Raw genomic sequence first — 18,745 nt, forward strand, 5'->3', positions numbered from 1 at the left:
GTGCAGGCAGAGTTAAAGAAGAGGTTTTGGAAGTGGCAGAGTCAGAACTACCTGAGCTACAGTAAACGGCGGCGTACGCTGTTCACTGAAAGCAGCACAGTCACTCAGATATCTGTTCTGGACAAATCCAGCCCCAAAGATCAGCCGGGCTCAGAGACACACGCCCTCGCACACACCGTCACGCCCAACAACGTCTCCACTGTCTGAGGCACGGTCGACAGCGGCGGCGTTCGTGTCCTGTGTTTCAGTGTCTGTTTTGTGTTTGGGCGACGTCCTGAGTAAAAGACTAAACCACATGTTGAATGTTTAAGGTACCTCTTATCTTTGTGAGGTACAGATTCTTTTTTTCTCTACACTCTCACTCACTAAACTCACCCATGACACTGATTGTTCTCTCACTTCCAGGTAAAATAATTCTCCCCCTTTACAGAATCACTGATATCACAGTTCGTATATGGCTTTAAAACACTCTTTTTATTTTGAAGAAAGAACAGATAGTCAACAGGATTTAATATAAAGTGAGACACTGCTAATTCCTTGTGTATTCCTCTGAGTCTCTCTGGCTCAGTCTTGGCTGCTTTCGTGTTTGTGCTGCTCATAAAAGGAAATACATTCATGAAAATTGGCACCGCCAAAATATATTTTCTTCTTTTATGGTGTAAGATAGTGACAACGCTGAGCAGGAGTAGCAGCAGGAACGATTTATTGAGCTGTCTCCATAATTTTCAAAGAAATTTTACATAGACTTTTTTTTTATTTTTGCAGATTTTGCCTTGTGCTACCTGCCAACAACAACAACAACAACAACAACAGCCCCCCCATAACGCCACCTCCCACTGTGCAGATGCTCAGACCAACCAGAACATTTATTACTTTTTATGAGCAGTCAGTACAAAGTCAGTCTTATATATCCACAGCTAATTAAGATCATCAATCAGGTAACCCAGTTTTAATAAACTCTACCACCAGTCCTGCATTAATGCTTCAAAATGACAAGCCCCTGATGCTCCCCGCAGAAAAGCTCAGAGAGGTGTCCGTGCTCTGCTGCATCAGCCAAACCAACCACTTAGCTCTCATCCTGGAAATCTTCTCTCTTGTAAAACCAACACATGGTTTCAGAAAACACTTCAGATAAAGAGAAAATCTCACCTTTGTGCAGCGTGTTCCACTTTGTTTTTAAGTGTGGCATGGATTCATTGCTGCCTCTTGTGGCCAAAGGGAGTAAGACGGTTGGTTTGGCAAAGACATGTCTAGTTGACATCCCTACTTTCTAGGTGAGTTTTCAAGTATACGGGAATATCTCCCAGACAATGCATGAAAGAAAAGCTTAGTGCCCCTTAACTTTGCAGATCTGTATTTATTTTTGAATACTTTCACCTTATGTATCAGTGCCATCCATTAGTGTTTGGCCTTTGCTCACGGTGACGTCTTTCCTGTTGCTGTTACTGATTCAGTGCCACTTGGTCTCTTAAATGTTTGGTACTGGGCATTTCACGATCACATGTCACAGAGATACTTCTTATAAAATCACACTTTTAAACTGTCCATGCCCATGTTACCATCAGTGGCTCTGCATGCAACATGTTGCACAGTGCACTAGCGCACATCTGGAGCACTAGACTGTAAAAGCTATTTATTTGTCAGATTCTTGTTTTTATGTCTTTGTGTGAATGTAAATATACCTGAACTAGTTTACACGTATTTTATGACAAAGTTGCAGTTTGTCCAACAGATTTATATAACTATCAGATTGTTATTGTAAAAATAAAAGTCATGAATAGTAGATAAAAGGGATTTAACAGGTTACTTTAAAATAGATAAGTTAGTATTATATTTATCAGATTTTTTTGTATCATAAATGTAACTTAGTTTTATTCTTTTATGCTATAATATTGCAAAATGTGGAGAAATTAAACTGTACATGTCCCTATTTGTTAGCATAGGTTTAGTGAAGCCTGGTTACTGATTGCTGTGCTAATGCTAATGCTAATGCTAATTCAGAGCATGTTTTCTCTGAGGAATAATTTTGGGAAAGTAGAAGAACTGTTTTCGTCGAGTTTTGTGTTTTACCTTGATGAGCATTTAGCAGGTGTGTATAGTAAATACTGTACAGTACTATCCATAGAAGGGAAAATGACATTACTCAGCTACTGACCACTACAGTGCCTTTATCATACAGTATAACTCACTGTCTCTCTGCAGTTCAGGTGAACCTACATGTTTAAGATTGTGATATTCTACCTTGTGCTTGAGTCTTTACTGAGCAGCGAAAACATATTGCTTCTGTGTCGTGTAAGATTCAAGACGTGACGAGACGTTTGTGCTTAAATGCTTAAATTGTTAAATTTTGCATCGAGGAAGATGATTGGACTTTGCTGTTTCTATTTACAGTTTTATTGTGGAAAATGAACATGTTATTTCTCTATATTTTTCTTACTTGAAAACGTGACCGTGAATGTTTCTCTTACAGGTTCCAGTTTACGACATGAATGCAGGTCTCTGGTTCGGTGTTTTCTTATTTATTTATAGAGGGCGAACATTAAAGGTTAAGACTGATGATCGTCTTTATTTTTCTTATTGTAAACATCCCATGAAAAGACCAAAACCAACAATGTGTTCTGACAGTCTGTTTCTCAATACCCTCTATGTTCCCTACGCCATCTGTGGCACTCTGCCCATTGTTTCCTACTGAAGATATAAATCTTTAAAAATGACCCACAAACATATGGTTTCATTTTAAAAACAAGCTAAGTCATTTCCTTCTACGGCTGCATTCATCAAAGAGACAGAAATTGTGTCTTTGTCGTGGTCTATTTTCAGCCGATTGAGCAAATTTCACATAATTTTGTCAACAACTATTAGACACACTGAGTCATGGGGTGATATGTGTTCATTACCATGAACACACACACACACAGACACACACACACTGCAGGTTATCAGTCCCACATAGACCGCCAAATGTGGATTCATCTGCTGCTGAAAATAGTCCCCAATAATGCACGTTCTTCACGTTTATTAAAAACTACTGTGTCCAGCTGTTTTAGGAAATTACTGATTCTCTTTTGAAAATTAAACTCGAACCAAGTATCACGTTAGAAAACGTTTGATGGAAACACAGAAATTCTAAAACTTTCTCAATTGCGCAAAAAAGTTAGAACTCTCCCATGAGGAGATTTTTGCCTTTTTTGAAAGAGTTAAAACTTTTCCACTTTTCCTTGGAAACTTTTCCAAGTTCTAAAGAAGAAAACTTTTAACTCACGGGACCGATCAAGTGTTTCGCTTCTAGAAAAAAGGAAGACACAGCGACTGGTTTTGTTTCTTCTGCTACTTCCTCATGTTTTTGGGTGGTCCACAAACTTGTTCACGGTTCACGACCTTTTCTTCTTCTACTTCTTTGTAACATAGCCTATAGCGCCACCTTATGACAACACTGCGCAGCCTCGATTGTTCACTCCAAACCAGTCGATGGTTTTTTTAAAAATTTCAAATGCTAGCTGACACTTACACACAACTTATTTGTGCCCTGCTTTTTAAAGATTTACATCTAAGGAGAAGAAGTACCAAATGGCGCTGAGTGCTGCAGACATGGAAAGGGAAACTATGAAGTACTGAGAGGAAAAACTAATGTTGTTTTTGGTCTTTTCATGTGTCTGGTTGACAGTGAGAAAAATATGGAAAAAGACCAGCCTTATAAAAGACTTCTAAATGATTACGACATTAACACACAACAGCGTCGAGCCAACAAGTTAGAAACATTTATTGTCGATACTTCCATAATGTACAAAAAACCCTTTTAATGTGCAAACAAAAACAAAATAAAATGGTGCACTGTGCAGTGAGAGATCAAATGAAAAAAGAAAGAAGAGCTCATGAGCAGACAGAGCGCACAGCAGAGTGTGTTAAGTTACTTTTACATTCAGCCATCAGTACTTCTAACTGATTCAAACAGGCAATCAGCACAACGAAGCAATTCAATAAAGGTAACAACCATCAAAAAGCGAAAAAGAAAAACATTTCAAATTAATTTTCATGTCATGCTATGCAGTAAAAACAATAGGGACAAAAAAAAGAGTACAGCAGTTTTTATGGCACTTTTCTTTTCCTCCTGTCTGGTAAGATTAACATTCAAAGGAAAAGTATTTGATGGGTCCTGCTGGGACTAGAGCTACAGATAAATCGTTCACAGTTGAAACCCAATGTCTGCGTTCTAGCTTATTAATTGCCTCATCCACTTGTTACAACGGATTCAAAAAACCAAAAACAAAACAAGGACGCAGCTCAGATTCCCTTAATGGCCTGAAAGCTCGACCCTCCCTTGTGATTACATCTGCTGGTCAAATGAGATCAAAACAATTGAACACGCATGCATCAGCCTATTAGAGAGTACAGAGGCATTACAGGAGGCTTTATACTTGTAGCAAACACGACCACCATTTAGAAAAAATATATAATAATAATAAAAATATGAGAACAATCACAGCGCAAACTTTTTTTGTTTTTTTTTTTAAATGACAGCTATTCACTTTGAACCACAGAAAACTCCATTTACAAGGTACAACGTTGGCAACTTGTTTCTGTCTCGCACATTTAAACTGCAGTTTATTTAGTCACAAAGGTTGGCTACAGACCTTTCAAACACTTCAACTAACTACTTCATAGTTCAAAACAACAGGTTCAAATGAATATTTATTCTTATAATAGTAGCAACATCTTTGTCTGACATCAACATAGTACTGGCAATATAAGGCTCCAACTCCCATATTAACACTGAAGGAAATCATTTATAAATACACCAACAGAATCAAGGCTCTTGACCCGATGAGATTGTCTTAAATGTTTATAATGAACTCGACTGAACATTCAAATGAACCAGAGCAGAGGTGGTGATTGTCCAGCCCTTTCCCCCAAACATCAGAAGATGAGACGGGGCCCCCTTATGGCTGCTGTTGGACCTGCACTGTTATTATTGCAGGTCAGACTGAATAGACACAGCAGAACAACAGGACAGTACAGTTTCCGGTCAGCCCTTCTTTTCTCTCTCTATGCCCTTGCCTGGTCTGGACTCACTGAAAGAGTGGTTCTGGATATTTGCAGGTTAAAAGACGTTGATACATTTGGGTTAAACTGGACCAAACTTGATTGAATAATGAGAGTTTTTTAAAGGTCTAGGTTATTTTATTTTCTTAGTTAATTATTAAATTATTTGGTCTATAAGACAACAGAAAACTGTGAAAAATACCATCACAATTGTCTTATCTGACCAAGTCCAAAATCCATATTCAGATACTCAGTTTACTATAATGTTGAGATAAGGAAAACAAGCAGTTAAGAAGCTGGAACTATCAAATGTAATAATAATCATATGAAAATTACACTGACTTTATTGTCAGTTTTAGGTGGGTTTTGCTGGGGTCTTGTGATTTTAGCATCTCTAAAGTCTGGGTCATGATTATGGAGCACTGAAACTGACAGAATGTTTGAAACAGTTACCACACACGTCAATAAAAACCATTGTTAAATAATTAGAATGGAGCATAGAAACCAACCACTGGATAAAAGAACAATCCATTTTATTCTTGTATAATAAATTAATATCATTATTATTTTAAGACATCTTGTCAGTTTCAGGACTCTGTACTTTGACGTCTTTTTGCCTGCAAATCACCAAAGCAATATTAACTGTGTGACTTCAAACAGCTAATGAGGAGAAAAAACGAACATTTAATTACAATAGAATACAGAACTGAGTAGATGTGCTTTTCTATTATTATCATGAATAATGTGTTTATAATAAAGAAATCGTAAATATACGTTTAACAGAGAATTCACTTGTTTTTGGAGTTTTGCGGATCCAGTTTCAGACATTTGCTGTTGGACCAAATTATTTCTGTGTATTGGACATTTAGCATACAGCCCCTTTGAAGTAGAAAACGGTTTCATTTTTTGTATAACATTAAAAAAAATGTGTGGTTCAGGTTAATGAGACTTTTTCAGTCCAGTGATTTCCCTTTTTCATGTAGAGAAAATAAAGAATGTGTCTGTAAAAAAAAAAAAAAAAAAAAAACATATTTCTCATTGTATGCATGTGATATACTGTGCTGTACATCGACGTACTGAGTTAATATATGTAGCACTGTTTTATTAAAAACACTAATCGGTCGTATGTTCTGCTCGTCTTCCACAAAGACGAGTTAAAGTACTTTGAAGGCCTCCAGGTTTAAAATACTGATTTAGTCTTAAGCATCGTAAAAGCACTTTGTTAAACCCTTTTTCTTGACTTTGCAGTTTCGTTTTTGAAATGAAAAGACAAATTTTCTTTTTTTTTTTTAAATCATCAACAGAAGTCAAAATACTTGTTTTGTGCTTAAAGGCACTTTTGGAGACACAAAGTAGAGTCAAACGTTTTCAGGGATTCAGAGGATAGTTGAGTCGGACCAAAGGAAAAATCTGCAGTGACATCAGTTTGCAAAGCTCACCCAGCCTTTGCAAAAAGATATGGCCGTGCAAAGAAAAAAAAACTCAGCGAGGAGTCGATTAATTTGTCTTTGGAATGAGAGAAGTTAAAAGTCACTCTCCAAAAGTAACATCCGCCTCACTGTGCTTGTACCACCTGAGACAGTAACTGCAGAAAGACAGAGATACTGCGAGGTGGCACGAGAGATTTGTTGGGAAAAGAAAACCCACATTAATTAAAATTAAAACAGATTTTTCAAATGGTCGTTTGTCAGAAACAAATCAGGAAAATATCCCCAAAATAAATGAAGTGCTGTGATGTTTCAGACGGTCTAAACCTTCACTTAGACCAGTACAATGTTGAAACTTCCTGCAGGAGGCTGCTGAAGAGGTTTGACTTTTAAAAGAGACAATAAAATCAGTATTCTTGCCTCTTCAGCAGCCTTTAGTTAAACACTAAAAGTTCATGAAAAAAAAATGTTAAAAAATTTTCCATCCAATTAAAACACTGAATTCTCACAAAAAAAGTCTAAATAAAACCATAAGCAAAACCACATGGACAACAAATGCTAATTTCATGCAAGCAGTTGAACTCACGATGCTTCAGTCGTGAGTTCGTTTTCATTGACATTTTCTGTACTAACGGCTGTTTTTAAAACTACAGACGCACTGAGCTCCAAGGCGTGTTCTTCTCCGACGTCTTGTTTCAGCGCTGAGATTTAAAAAGAGGTTTGTGGTCGTAGTCGGCAAATCTCAGCGCTGCACATACATCCGGAGAAAACACTTTTGACTCAAGCATCTAACCCTGGTGTGTACGTATATTTATATGTAGATTTTTTTAACTCTTTTTTTTTGGCATTTCACATAACTGTAGAAAATATGTCCTTCTCATAAATACTGCTTCTCCGAGTTTCACCAGGTGAAATTTCTCCTCGACATTCCTCAGTCTGGTTGTCTTCAACACCATTATATTGTTTTACATCAGTCACAGTTTACACAGGAAAATGAAGGCTTGTGCCAGTAGTGGGTAATAATACTGAGTTTTCATACACAGTCACTGTTTGTACATCAAGAGCGCTGCAGTAATTTAGACATGACGCGGTTGGCGGTCTTCTTCAGGTAAATATCTCAGTGTTTACCTCAGTCAGTAACTGATAAAAGGGTGACAAGTTGAATTTTTAAACACTGACGTGGGCATAATTTCTGTCAAAACGTTCACTCATTTAAGGTTTAACTGTACATTAGGATGCCTGGTTTCTCACCGCACTTAAAGGGTCACTCCAGCTTTTTTAGTGCTGCACCTTCATAAAACTGGGGGACCCACAGGAGACAAATTAAAAGCAGACTGGTCAAAATTGAAGCAGCAGAGGTCAAGATTTCCTGAATGTTAGTGTCAAGTTTGAGGCATGCTCCCAAAAACACAGCATTTCCCATAATGCTCCTTGCCCACATCTTTCAGAACCTATGCCCCCAGGTATCAGGAGTTCTTTCCAGCTTCACCAAAGCCACAGAAGACACTATACAACTGTTAACACAGGCTGAGCAGCACTCAACACGATGAATAAACTCATATTTATGTGTAAAATCAGTGGAGTGCCCCTTTAAGGTATTTACATTAGAGTGACCAGTGTTGTCTGTCTGAAATGAAGCCATTTTAAATGGCACAGCAGCTGTGACACCTGTGTTTAAAGGAGGAATACAGTGAAGAGTGAAGGTGTAAAATGTGTTTTGAGGACCAGGTGAAACCTCCTCAGACAGACTGGAATGATCACTGTGAGAGGACACAGACTGGTCCCTCTGTGCTGTACAGCAGCAAATACTGTAGCACCAGACAACTTCACCACTAACACAATATATACAGAGAGATAACCATGCTTCTTCTGCATGTTTCAGCCCAATGATACACTAGATACACACTAGATTCCTCATTCATGCCCTTTGAAAATGTTAGGCTGCTCAGGAGCAGGAGGGCGAAGTTTGTCTTCACCCCTGCTGCACCTGAACCAGGACGATGAGGAGATTCATTATTTGGCACCTGACATTCAGGTTTGGTCACATTTCAGGGTGGAGCAGGTCAGACTAGAGGCTGTTCTGGGTCGCTGGAGTTGAGTTGGGTTTCCATCATGGTTTCGTCTGGGTATGGGTTGGGGTAGGGGTTGAGGAATGGGTTGTTGAGGCTGGTCATCGGGACGAGGGTGGGCGTGGTGGGTTTGGCGGCGTCGGGTCCGGCACCGGGTCCGGCTGCAGCGTCCCCGGCGGTGCTGCTCAGGTGGCCGGGGTCTCGGCCTGCAGGCTGGACATGCGGATCTGCGAGCTGCTCTTGCTGAGGATGGACAGCTGCGTGCCCCCGTTCACCCCACTGCTCGCCAGCGAAGGATGTCGGTGCTTCAGGTCCACAGCAAAGTACCTGTTCACCGTCCAGCTGCGCCATTTCCTCTTGATCTCCGATTGCACCTTGAGGGATATACTTCACAAGGTCATTATTAATGGACCTCGCTGGAAAGAGACAAGCTCACTGTCCCTCTGTCTCACTACAGCTCTGTCTGTTCTGTACTTAAGACTCATTATTATTGGTTTTTAGATTTTTTGCCCCTGCACATTCAAAGTCTTTCAAGAAGCTCAGCTAAAAAAATGTCTATGCAGTATGAGAAAAAGAACACGTGCATGAAAACAGTTCAATAAATATGTTTTTGCACAAAAAAATCCTGTAAAATAGATTTTTCTCTGCAGATTTTTTATATTTTGTTAATAAATAATGACAAAATTCAAGATGTTAGAGAGTTTCAAACCTAATCTATTCTTTATGCACATGCTGATCAGTGATGTTGTTCTGTATATTTCATTAAACTGTGCATTTATTGTGAGAACAGTGTCAGTTGTATGTTTTAAAGGAGATTTACCTCTCCATTCAGGAAGCAGTAGAGGACAGCCACAACAAAGCCCTGGAGAGACAGAGAGAGAGTCCAAGTGTGAGAACAAAAACAAGAACACAGACTGTAGTTGTGATAATATCTTTATCCTTCCTCCACTGGCTGTTCAGTTGCATTTTCCACAATATGAGCGATGTGTCGTTTTCTAAATTTAACCCACGGTGGAGAAACAGTCACCTGGAAGGATCCGAGTCCGAGCTCAAACACCAGACGCTCTCGCTTGCTGACGTTCTCGGGGGAGAAGGCGAACACAGTGTAGTGGATCCCAAACAGAGGAATCAGTAGCAGAGTAGAGCGGGCCAACCTCCTTCAAAGTGACACACACACACACACACACACACAAATTGTCATGAGAGGACTGGACAACAGCATATGTGTCCTCATTATAATCTGCACACACAGGTATGACAATATCCTGACTTAATAAATGCAGCTACAAATGTTTTAATCATCCAGTGATGGATTTCTGTTTCTGCTTTCACATTTAACAGGAGACACTGAAGCATGTTATGTTATTTTTCAACAGAGATATACAGAGATATCACCTGCAAAATATAAGAGAAACGACTTCTGTGATCACATATATAAAAGTATTACAGCTGCTCATGTTATTCTGTTAGACATTTCTGTCCAGTATTGTCATGAATTGAATTGTTATTTAAATGACTTTTATCATACTGAGTTCGATTTGATGGAAGATATTTGCATATTATTGCATACTTAATACTAATAACCTGTCAATGTCAGTAATTTTCTGTACTGCTTTGGCAACGCAGGCTTCTGATCTGTCATATCAATAAAGCTGTTTTGAATTAGAGAAAATGAACTGCTGTTCCTGAACTGTCAAGTATCTCATAAAACCACTTTAAATGAGAGGGACTGTAAAACACTTGCCACTTGTTGAAAAAGTTGGGGAACCACTCCCAAAGGATACCACAACATGAATATCCAAGTACTTTAAATAGAGAGCTCTGAATACAAAGTCCAGTGACATGGTTGTGATCCCGAATGTACTGAACTGAGCAGTAAGTGCATTTAAGTGCTTGGAAAGGAACATTTTGTCACTTCTTCTCACAAAAGTCACTTTAAAAACGAGTGTTACTCACAGGTAAATACTGGATTCATTTCCTCCGATATCTGGGGACTGTAACTTCTGCACAAGGATGATGATGATGCCGATGAAGAGAACAAAGTTGATCTGTAGGAAAGTTTAATGGGAAGGAAAGTTACCAAATTAAAACATCAGTGGTGAAGGTAGCTTTGTTCTTATGTCCCAGTTTTTTGTACAGGCCTGATAACGCACCATGATGGAAGCTAGCACAGGTCCCTTTATCACCCACCAGATGGCAGCGTTGTCATTCATGTCCCAACAGCTGAGAGAGCAAAGAGGTACATTCAGCAACATGAACACACAACCTTCAACATGAGGCTAAATCCTGCTGTTCATAACCTACCCTATATCATCAAAGTGCAGCCTCAGCACCGCCCAGATCGTCACGCACACCGTGGGGGTCCCTGATTGAGACAGAAATCATGAAAAACAAAGATGTAAACATTACCAGCACTGCATTTGATAAGATGATCAGATACAGCGTATGATGTGTTTGATGTCTCACCCCAGCCAATGATGATGTACCAGTAGAAGTATCTCTTCTCGGGGAAGAAGGTCTCCACCAGCAGAGTGAAGAGGTACAGACCCTCAATGAAGAGCCAGAAGTAGTTAGACAGGACACAGTAGTGGAAGAATATCATCACTGCTCGACACTCCAGCTTCAAGGAGAGAGGAGACAAAGACAACACAGGAAAACGTAAGAAAAATATTCCTCATCACTGCCTGTTAGCACCTGAATCGACAGCCCGGCGGGCACGTGCGCAGGCGTGTTTGTGTTACTCACAGTGTGTATGAAGCAGTGCTCGCTGTCCTCTTTGGCGTACAGCACGCCGTCTTTGATGAAGACAGAAATAGCTCGCAGGATGAACGACACAAATAGATTCATGTGGATGAAGTTCCTGGTACAGTGCAACTTCCTGTGTGAAAAAACAGACATGAACATCCTGAGCAATCATGTAACCTTTTACCAAAGAAACAAACCTGCTACCTCCACTGTAGAACAAGTGATAATAACACAGCTACCTCATGCAGTCTTGGTATTAGTAGAGACACTAATGCTAGTAGTAGAGGCTGCAATAGTGGAAGCTGAGGTGATAATAACAGTCGGCCGAGTACTAGTGGTCGTGTTAGTAGTGTAGCTGTAGATGTAGCAGTAGTAACAGTAATAATTCTAGAGGTAGCAGTGGTACTACTAATACTAGCAGTAGTGGTAGTAGAGACAGTATTATTACTATTAAAAGCGACTGTATAGTATCAAATTACCAGTGCATCTGCATAAAAAGATTCTGATAATATTCTTGTAATAATTGTTAGTTTAGATCTTTATAAAGCTAAATAGGTAGACATCACATGTAGAATATTTACTACAGCTATTTTGAAATACTTGCACTAATCACATTAACTATACTAAACTGTTTATTAACACAGAAATCTTTGACAGCAGCACTGTGTAAACCTCCTTGATTTGGAGACCTTATACTTCAGTGTTTTCTTCTTAGCTGACAAACCTCACGTCTCTGCTGCAGTTCAGGTCATGACCACCAAATGTCTCACCTGAACCTGCACAGGATCACCATGGCTGTGGTGAGAGAGACCAAAGAGGTGCTGTAGCCCACGGTGTACAGAGCCTTCACCGACACATAGTACATGTCCTGAACGTGGAACACAAGCACAACAAAAACTGTGACTTCAGCTGTGTGTGTTTTTACTATATTTTTGAAGTTGGAAATAAATCAACTTAAGGGGTTTTCTCATTCAAACCCGGATTAATGGTGCACTAACCTGGCTGCTGTTTCCTTCCTCATACAGGCAGGCATCGATGTAGTGAGGGAAGGTCTCTGACCAGCCAAACTCAGTGCAGTTACGACTCACCTTCCCCAGCTCTGAGGATACACAAGACTTTATTTGATTATAGCAAACACAAACAAAGTCAGACGTATTTCAAGAGTGCAATCAGGAAGAGAAGCAGACCCTCTAACGTTAATTACTTCAGAGAGAACTGGAGTCAAGACATATAAGATGACTATCGTTAGACTATAATATCAAATGTAATACCTTGGTTTAAAACCATGCATGTGTGTTTGAAGTTGTAATTGTGAAAGACAAGTGTTTAGAAACTGACCGTAGTCTTCTTCACTCATGAACTGAGAGAAGAGTTCGGGACAGTTGACCTCGACCACTTCACCGATCCTGGCCGGCTGCCAACACGTCAGGTTGTCCCACATCCATGGACAACCTGAGGACACAACAGGTGGACAAACACAGTATTTCATTCTAACAGGCCATATGTTCATTTTGGGGGAAAAAGAACAACCCCCCGCAACTCATTTATCATCTAACTACAAATGGAGGAATCTCTGTCTGTATTTCAATTTTCTCGACAACCGCTCATCCTGTCAACTTCAAATTTTGTAGGTGTATTGCTAAAGACTCAAGGCAGTGCACTCTGGGGTCACTGCACTGGTTTCAGAAATACCTCTGTCTGTATTTCAACAAAATCTTAACTAAAGCACACTGAGTCACAAATATCACAAGATGGACATCAAGTGTGAGGAGGGGTGCAGCTAATGGAAATCGAACAGCCGAAAAAGCTGCAGAGAAAACAAATCTTACAAGTCAAAGAAACACTGAGGGTGAAGGAAAATGAGGAGAAGCTCAGAACAGTTCAATGGAGAACAGTTCAATGAGATGCTCAGGGTGTGGAGCGGGACAATGGAGTTCTTAGAGAGGACCACAAAGCAGCAGAAAGCTTGGCTCGGGGGGGAGAAAAAAGGAGCTCAGACATAGGAGGACTTTTACCGCTCAGCTTCAGCTCAAGGCCTGTGAGACCCAGTGGACACAATAGGACTTCAGCAAAACTAGAAGGAGGTGAAAGCACTTCTGAAGTGTGAGAGCAAGACAAACAATGCCCTTCACGTGAAGAGGGAACAGCAAGAAAAAAAAGAGGCGAGTGGAGAAGACCAGAGCAGCCAGAAGCAAGAAGAGAAAATAAAAGCCTGGAGGGGAAGGAGTCCAGGAAGGAGGAAGTGAGGGCCAAACCAGAACCTGGACCTCCACACGTGAGCTGTGGATGTACTGATAAAGAAGTGGAGGCAGCCTTCACAATGGAGAAGCTTCATTAAATCCTTCGCTTGTGGCCCTCACCACATGGAATCAGATGAAGAGTGAGATGTACACTGTCGTAGGAGTAGTTAAAGATTTATTTATTGATTTTTCTTTTTTGGCTATCAGGATGCATTTACTGTGTAAGGTGAAGATACACCACTCAGTTGGCAATTTATTAGGAACACCCAGCTAAATTAGTGCAGTCAAATCCAATGCTCCCTGATTTAAAAAGCAGAACTCATGCGAGAGACTTTCCGCTGTGCTAACATGAGAGGAAATTATTGGGACAGAAAACATAATTCCATCTGATGTTATTATTGATATCATCGTGGGCTGTGATAGTCGTAGCTGGTGCATCTGTTGATGCTACATCAACAGGGTCAGGAGGGAAAACTGGCATGAAGCGTCTCCAAGTCTGGATCTTCCCTTCATCCATCATCTAATCAGCCAGAGAGACGCCTGTCACTCACTGTCTCGAGGATCAACTTTTATTTTCAGCAGCAGCATCATCATCATGAGATGCTGCCAATTAAAGCCTCTGCCCTTCCCTCTGTGTGGAAACAGGGGCGCAGAGTGAAACATCAGTATTAATTAGCTCTGCTGAATTTCTCTTTTGGCCCCCACTTTGTTTTTTTGTGCTACAAATCAAGCACACACAGGCAAACTGAAGTCTTTCTAATGATCTCTCTTTGCAGACAAGCAGGTCAGAGTCAAGTACAATTTGTAGAATCATCTCCTGCTCATTAGTATGGAGGCCCTGAAGATGTTCTTGCCATTAATCTCTGTGTTTATTCTTTTTTATTTTAATTAGCTTGTGTTGAAAACTGTTAAAACACCAACAAAACAGTGGTTAGAATGAGGGGAAGGGATTAAAGGCTAAACAAACACAGACTCACAAGAAAAAGAAACGTACCCAACTCTGGATCGTTCACAGGATCATCCAAGGCCATCATTTCCAGGCATTTCTCCTGTTCCCTCTTGATCACACAGTTAGAGGGGACCTGTTGGCTCAAAACCTGGAGTACACACAGAAACACACACACACACACACAAAGCAGGGAGAGAAAGAGGGAGTCAGAGAGGAAGGACCCAAAGGTAAAATGGAAGAGGCTGCTTCATTAGCTTCTCCATGCGGTTCATACCACAGTGTGGGAGAGGTCTTAGCTCTGGGATCTGTTTAAACACTCAACCAATTAAACAAACCATTTCAGAGCTGCTGGCACTCTCCCCATGCTAACTGACCCGGAGGAGGGGCATTATTCTAATGAAAACAAGGCAGGAAAGGCTGTCAGACGTGCACTTTTCACACTGGACCATGCCAGGCACTCCACCCATCACTTAAAAACCGCGGACAGATAAACAGACAGAACTGTTTAAACTTGTGCTCTACAGTAGCTACAACACAGTCAAGGCCAGAGATCACGACGACAACCAGAATCCCAGAGCTACAACTCCAGACACGGAGGTCACGTACAGAGACGCCTTTTTCACAGCCCCTCTCTGACAGAAGCACAATGCTCGGCTGATGCTGGGACTCAGGAGACGCAGTGATGGAGGTGGGTGACTGCTAAGAACACGAACTCTTGTCTGTGCTGGCGTCAGTCGGGGAGACACCACGTCACAGCTTTATGAGGTGTAGCTGGGGAGCAGTTGGGCATTTATACACTGACGTCAACAGCGCTCGCCTGGGATTCACGCACTGAAGATTTACTACAGTAATAGAGACACAGTAGTTTTGGGGCATTGTGTGAAACAAGTGTCGACACGGCCTCTGTATCCACAAATCTGCTGGATGATTTATGTGCTGCACTCACAGCAACAGCACCATTACTGCAGTGGTACAGTTGAATTGAATGCAGTACAAGCACAGAAGGTTGAACTGATGAGTCTATTGTGTGAATGTGGATGTTATTCCCCCTTGAAATATTTATTAAACATTGTAGACACTCATTAGTCATATTAACGAGTTTGAAAGCAACAATATTTACAACCTCTTTTTACACCCATGATGGATTAAGAGTAATCACTTATATCTTCTTAAGCTTTAAAGCTGCACACAAATATTTTTATATCAATGGATCAAATTACTTAAAGTTGTCGCTCAATCCCCTGACTGGCGCTCTGACTGCGTAGCCCCACTCGCTTAGATGATTACACCTCTGCTCAGGTTACAGCTATGCTGAAAGTCACATCAGGTCACCAAACTCAATTTAACAGGTGCAACATATCTAACAGGAGAGTCTCAGAGATGTCAATCACATAGTCTGTACACACCCACACAGTCTGGAGAAGAGGTCTAATCAGGTAAAATGAGTGGAAACACCTGTGTAAGTGTTGGGGCTCTGCTCTCAAAAGAAACATTGGGGTTATGGTTAGATATTAAAAATAACTTCTGTGCTGAGCTGCTGATAATTTTTGTGTTTCTGTGTCAAAGTGCACTGTTCTTAATATTAAAATATCAGTGTCGACATGCAGTATGACGTGAATTAAACCTGGATCGCCAATGTTTAAGTGTTTTATGTTTTAGATACTCATCCACCCTTTCGACCTCCTCATCCTCTCTTTTCACTGCTCTGAGCTGCTTAATTCTTTGGCACCGAACGCTGCCAGTGAACATCAATTGTTAACACAGATTAAGTGTGTATGAACCTAACTCGCAGCTGACAGGGTTGCTGAAATGATGGGTGTTTGGAGCAGCAGGAAAGCCAAACACACTGTGTGAGTCTTTGAAAGTTTAAAGCAGAGTTATGTGCTTCTGTGTTTATATCTCCGCTGTGTAACCTCCTGTGACTTAGTATATCATATCAGTCTGCGCTAAATCACATCACTATATCTAATTAGGTCAAACTGTGTAGGCCCAGCATGACAGTCACAGTACACGACTGAGTGTGTGTGTGTGTGGCTGTATAATGATTGCTAAATGATCACACGGCTGATGGAGTGTCCTATAATATTAAAACTAATCCAGCCACTTAAACTACATTTTATCATACTTAGTTTTCACTGAAGCTTCAATATAACATCAATCTAAGAAGCTAAAAACAAATGTCATTAATTCATTTTAGTTAAAACCAATGAGGTTGAACTACTTGTCACACTAAACAAAAATAAATAAATAAATGAATGTGTCACATTTATATAGTTATTACTTAATATTTACAGTAGTGTAGGTGTTAGCTAACATAACCAACAGAGCTAGGGATCGTGACATTAGCAGCGCAATGCATTCACGCAAGCGCAAGAAGACAGTGTTGACTGAAGGTAGAAACAGACTGGATATGAAAGTGAAATTGTGGACATTATTAGTCGTCATAGTGGTGAACTGGTCTGTGTTACAATGTCACACCCATACGACCAAAATGAAAAACTATTACGGAATGGTGTTTTCTGCTTGGAAGCTTACATCCAAAGAGCTTAAATTTCGGAGCTAACAAGGAGGAATCGTTGGATAGCAGCTGTAAGGAGAAACACCACATTCAGTAACATTTCGACCAACATGCTCGTGTGTTCACGGCATTTTCATACTGGTAAGTTATAATGAAAACACATTTAACTGTTGTAGTTACATGTCATAGCTGTGCTGTTGCTAGATTACACACCTGGTAGATATCTGGGCTGTAGCTACATGGCAACATAGCTAACTCAAACAAATTCTTTATGCTTTTGTATTGTTTGTTTTGGACAAACCAGCGTATGAAATACTGGGTACCGTCTTTAGACCTCGGGCACACGAAAGTCGTTGCGGCTAGCTCGGTTCGTCAGCGTTCGTCAGCGCCTTCGTCCTCGTTACCTGTCGTCCGGTTTTCGAGCTGCGTAAACAACTTGGCGCCCACTACCCAGAATGCAATGCGATTCCCGTACTGACGCTTATTAGCTTATTGCTAATATGACACGTTTAAACTGAAGAGTTGAATAGGTAATGAGGAATGTGGTCGTCACCTCTGATTTGATAATTTTTTTAATGCTCCGCACAAGTAAAAGATGAGACCCAGGCAAATAAAATGGTTTGGATTATTTAAAAAGTGACGTTTAAAAAAAAAAAAAAAAAAATAAATATAATATAATATAAATAATATATATATATATATATATATATATATATATATATATTAACCTAATAACTGGTTGGTCTCCAACACAACTCACAATTGTCAAATTTTATTTTGAAAACAGCATTTATTTTGAGTTTTGGTGGATTTTGTAGATCCTTATAGGCTCTCAGAATATATATCTGCTTTACAGTGTAATATTAAAATGTCTATATCAATCTGTGATGGGGATATCACAGTCTGACAAATACTATTTTCTTCTTTAGCTTCATAATTCCTCAACTGTCAAACACTGAAAGCTGTCAGTCTCCCTTTCTATTTATAGCCTGTTTCTGTTCTGCCTCTCTGAGTTGGACAACAAGCTTTTGCTACAGTCCTCCCAGACTATCCCACAGACAGTGCATCCTGCAACTTAACCTCATTGGTTCATCAAAACAAAAAATATTTTGTAGTATGTCAGTGTACAGCAGCATCGTAAGCATGAGAAATAAATCACACAGCACTTTAATGTATAAAGTAAGTAATTTTTGTTCTTGCATCTGTCTAACTATCTCTGTCTGCCTGTGTCTTATATCTGTGGACTTTATATTGTGTACAAAACACTTATTTTCCATCTTCACTGTCTGCCTCCCCCTCTTTCACCCACCTCAGCTGTCGTTCAACATCTTGTCTTCAGCTCAAATAAACTTCATCTCTCAGTTTCTCAGACAACACTTCAGCTCCAGGGTGATGACTCACATTTAACTACAGTAATAAAAGATGACTTTCCTCTCAGCTTTTCGTGGAAGAGACCTTCTCTCTTGTCCTCACAGATTTAACAGACAGGAATAATGTTGAATAAGCAATGAATAAATGATGAGAATGCATCCTTATCCGTCGTTCCTGCTGCACACTGATCAATGAATTATTGATGCTGACACTTGGTTACTTTAACAATGTGAATCACTGTACAAGTGCATGGAAATCAGGCCTCAATCCCTGTTTGTTGAATTTATTCATGTAAAGCTCCACCTGTTGCTGAGCCTGTTTGCATGTGGATTGTTTTAGCTGCACGTACACAAGAGCATACACAGAGAAACTGAAGGTAGAGCAGA

The 18,745-nt window shown here is 40.1% G+C and overlaps 2 protein-coding genes across 4 annotated transcripts in view; one reads left to right on the forward strand and one right to left on the reverse strand.

Moving 5' to 3' along the window:
- Positions 1-6,573, forward strand: part of ghrhrb (growth hormone releasing hormone receptor b) — a 36,455-nt gene extending 29,882 nt beyond the window's left edge. The window contains exon 13 of the mRNA XM_018670895.2: positions 1-6,573. Coding sequence (XP_018526411.1) covers positions 1-207 — 207 coding nt within the window. The 3' untranslated portion in view covers positions 208-6,573.
- adcyap1r1b (adenylate cyclase activating polypeptide 1b (pituitary) receptor type I) overlaps positions 3,737-18,745 on the reverse strand; it is a 24,784-nt gene continuing 9,775 nt past the window's right edge. Inside the window, exons 1-13 of one of the 3 annotated variants that reach the window (XM_051077185.1) lie at positions 17,312-17,447; positions 14,516-14,618; positions 12,620-12,733; positions 12,280-12,380; positions 12,052-12,149; positions 11,282-11,414; positions 11,003-11,156; positions 10,841-10,901; positions 10,690-10,759; positions 10,493-10,584; positions 9,564-9,693; positions 9,357-9,398; positions 3,737-8,923 (exon numbers count right to left, since the gene is read on the reverse strand). In XM_051077185.1, coding sequence (XP_050933142.1) covers positions 8,531-8,923; positions 9,357-9,398; positions 9,564-9,693; positions 10,493-10,584; positions 10,690-10,759; positions 10,841-10,901; positions 11,003-11,156; positions 11,282-11,414; positions 12,052-12,149; positions 12,280-12,380; positions 12,620-12,733; positions 14,516-14,555 — 1,428 coding nt within the window. In that variant the 5' untranslated portion in view covers positions 14,556-14,618; positions 17,312-17,447 and the 3' untranslated portion in view covers positions 3,737-8,530. Of the gene's footprint in view, positions 8,924-9,356; positions 9,399-9,563; positions 9,694-10,492; positions 10,585-10,689; positions 10,760-10,840; positions 10,902-11,002; positions 11,157-11,281; positions 11,415-12,051; positions 12,150-12,279; positions 12,381-12,619; positions 12,734-14,515; positions 14,619-17,311; positions 17,448-18,745 lie in introns of those variants that run through there. The other 2 variants (XM_018670893.2, XM_018670894.2) reach the window with 2 other exon arrangements.

Source organism: Lates calcarifer, linkage group LG17 (assembly GCF_001640805.2).
Source record: "Lates calcarifer isolate ASB-BC8 linkage group LG17, TLL_Latcal_v3, whole genome shotgun sequence".
NCBI lineage: Eukaryota > Metazoa > Chordata > Actinopteri > Centropomidae > Lates > Lates calcarifer.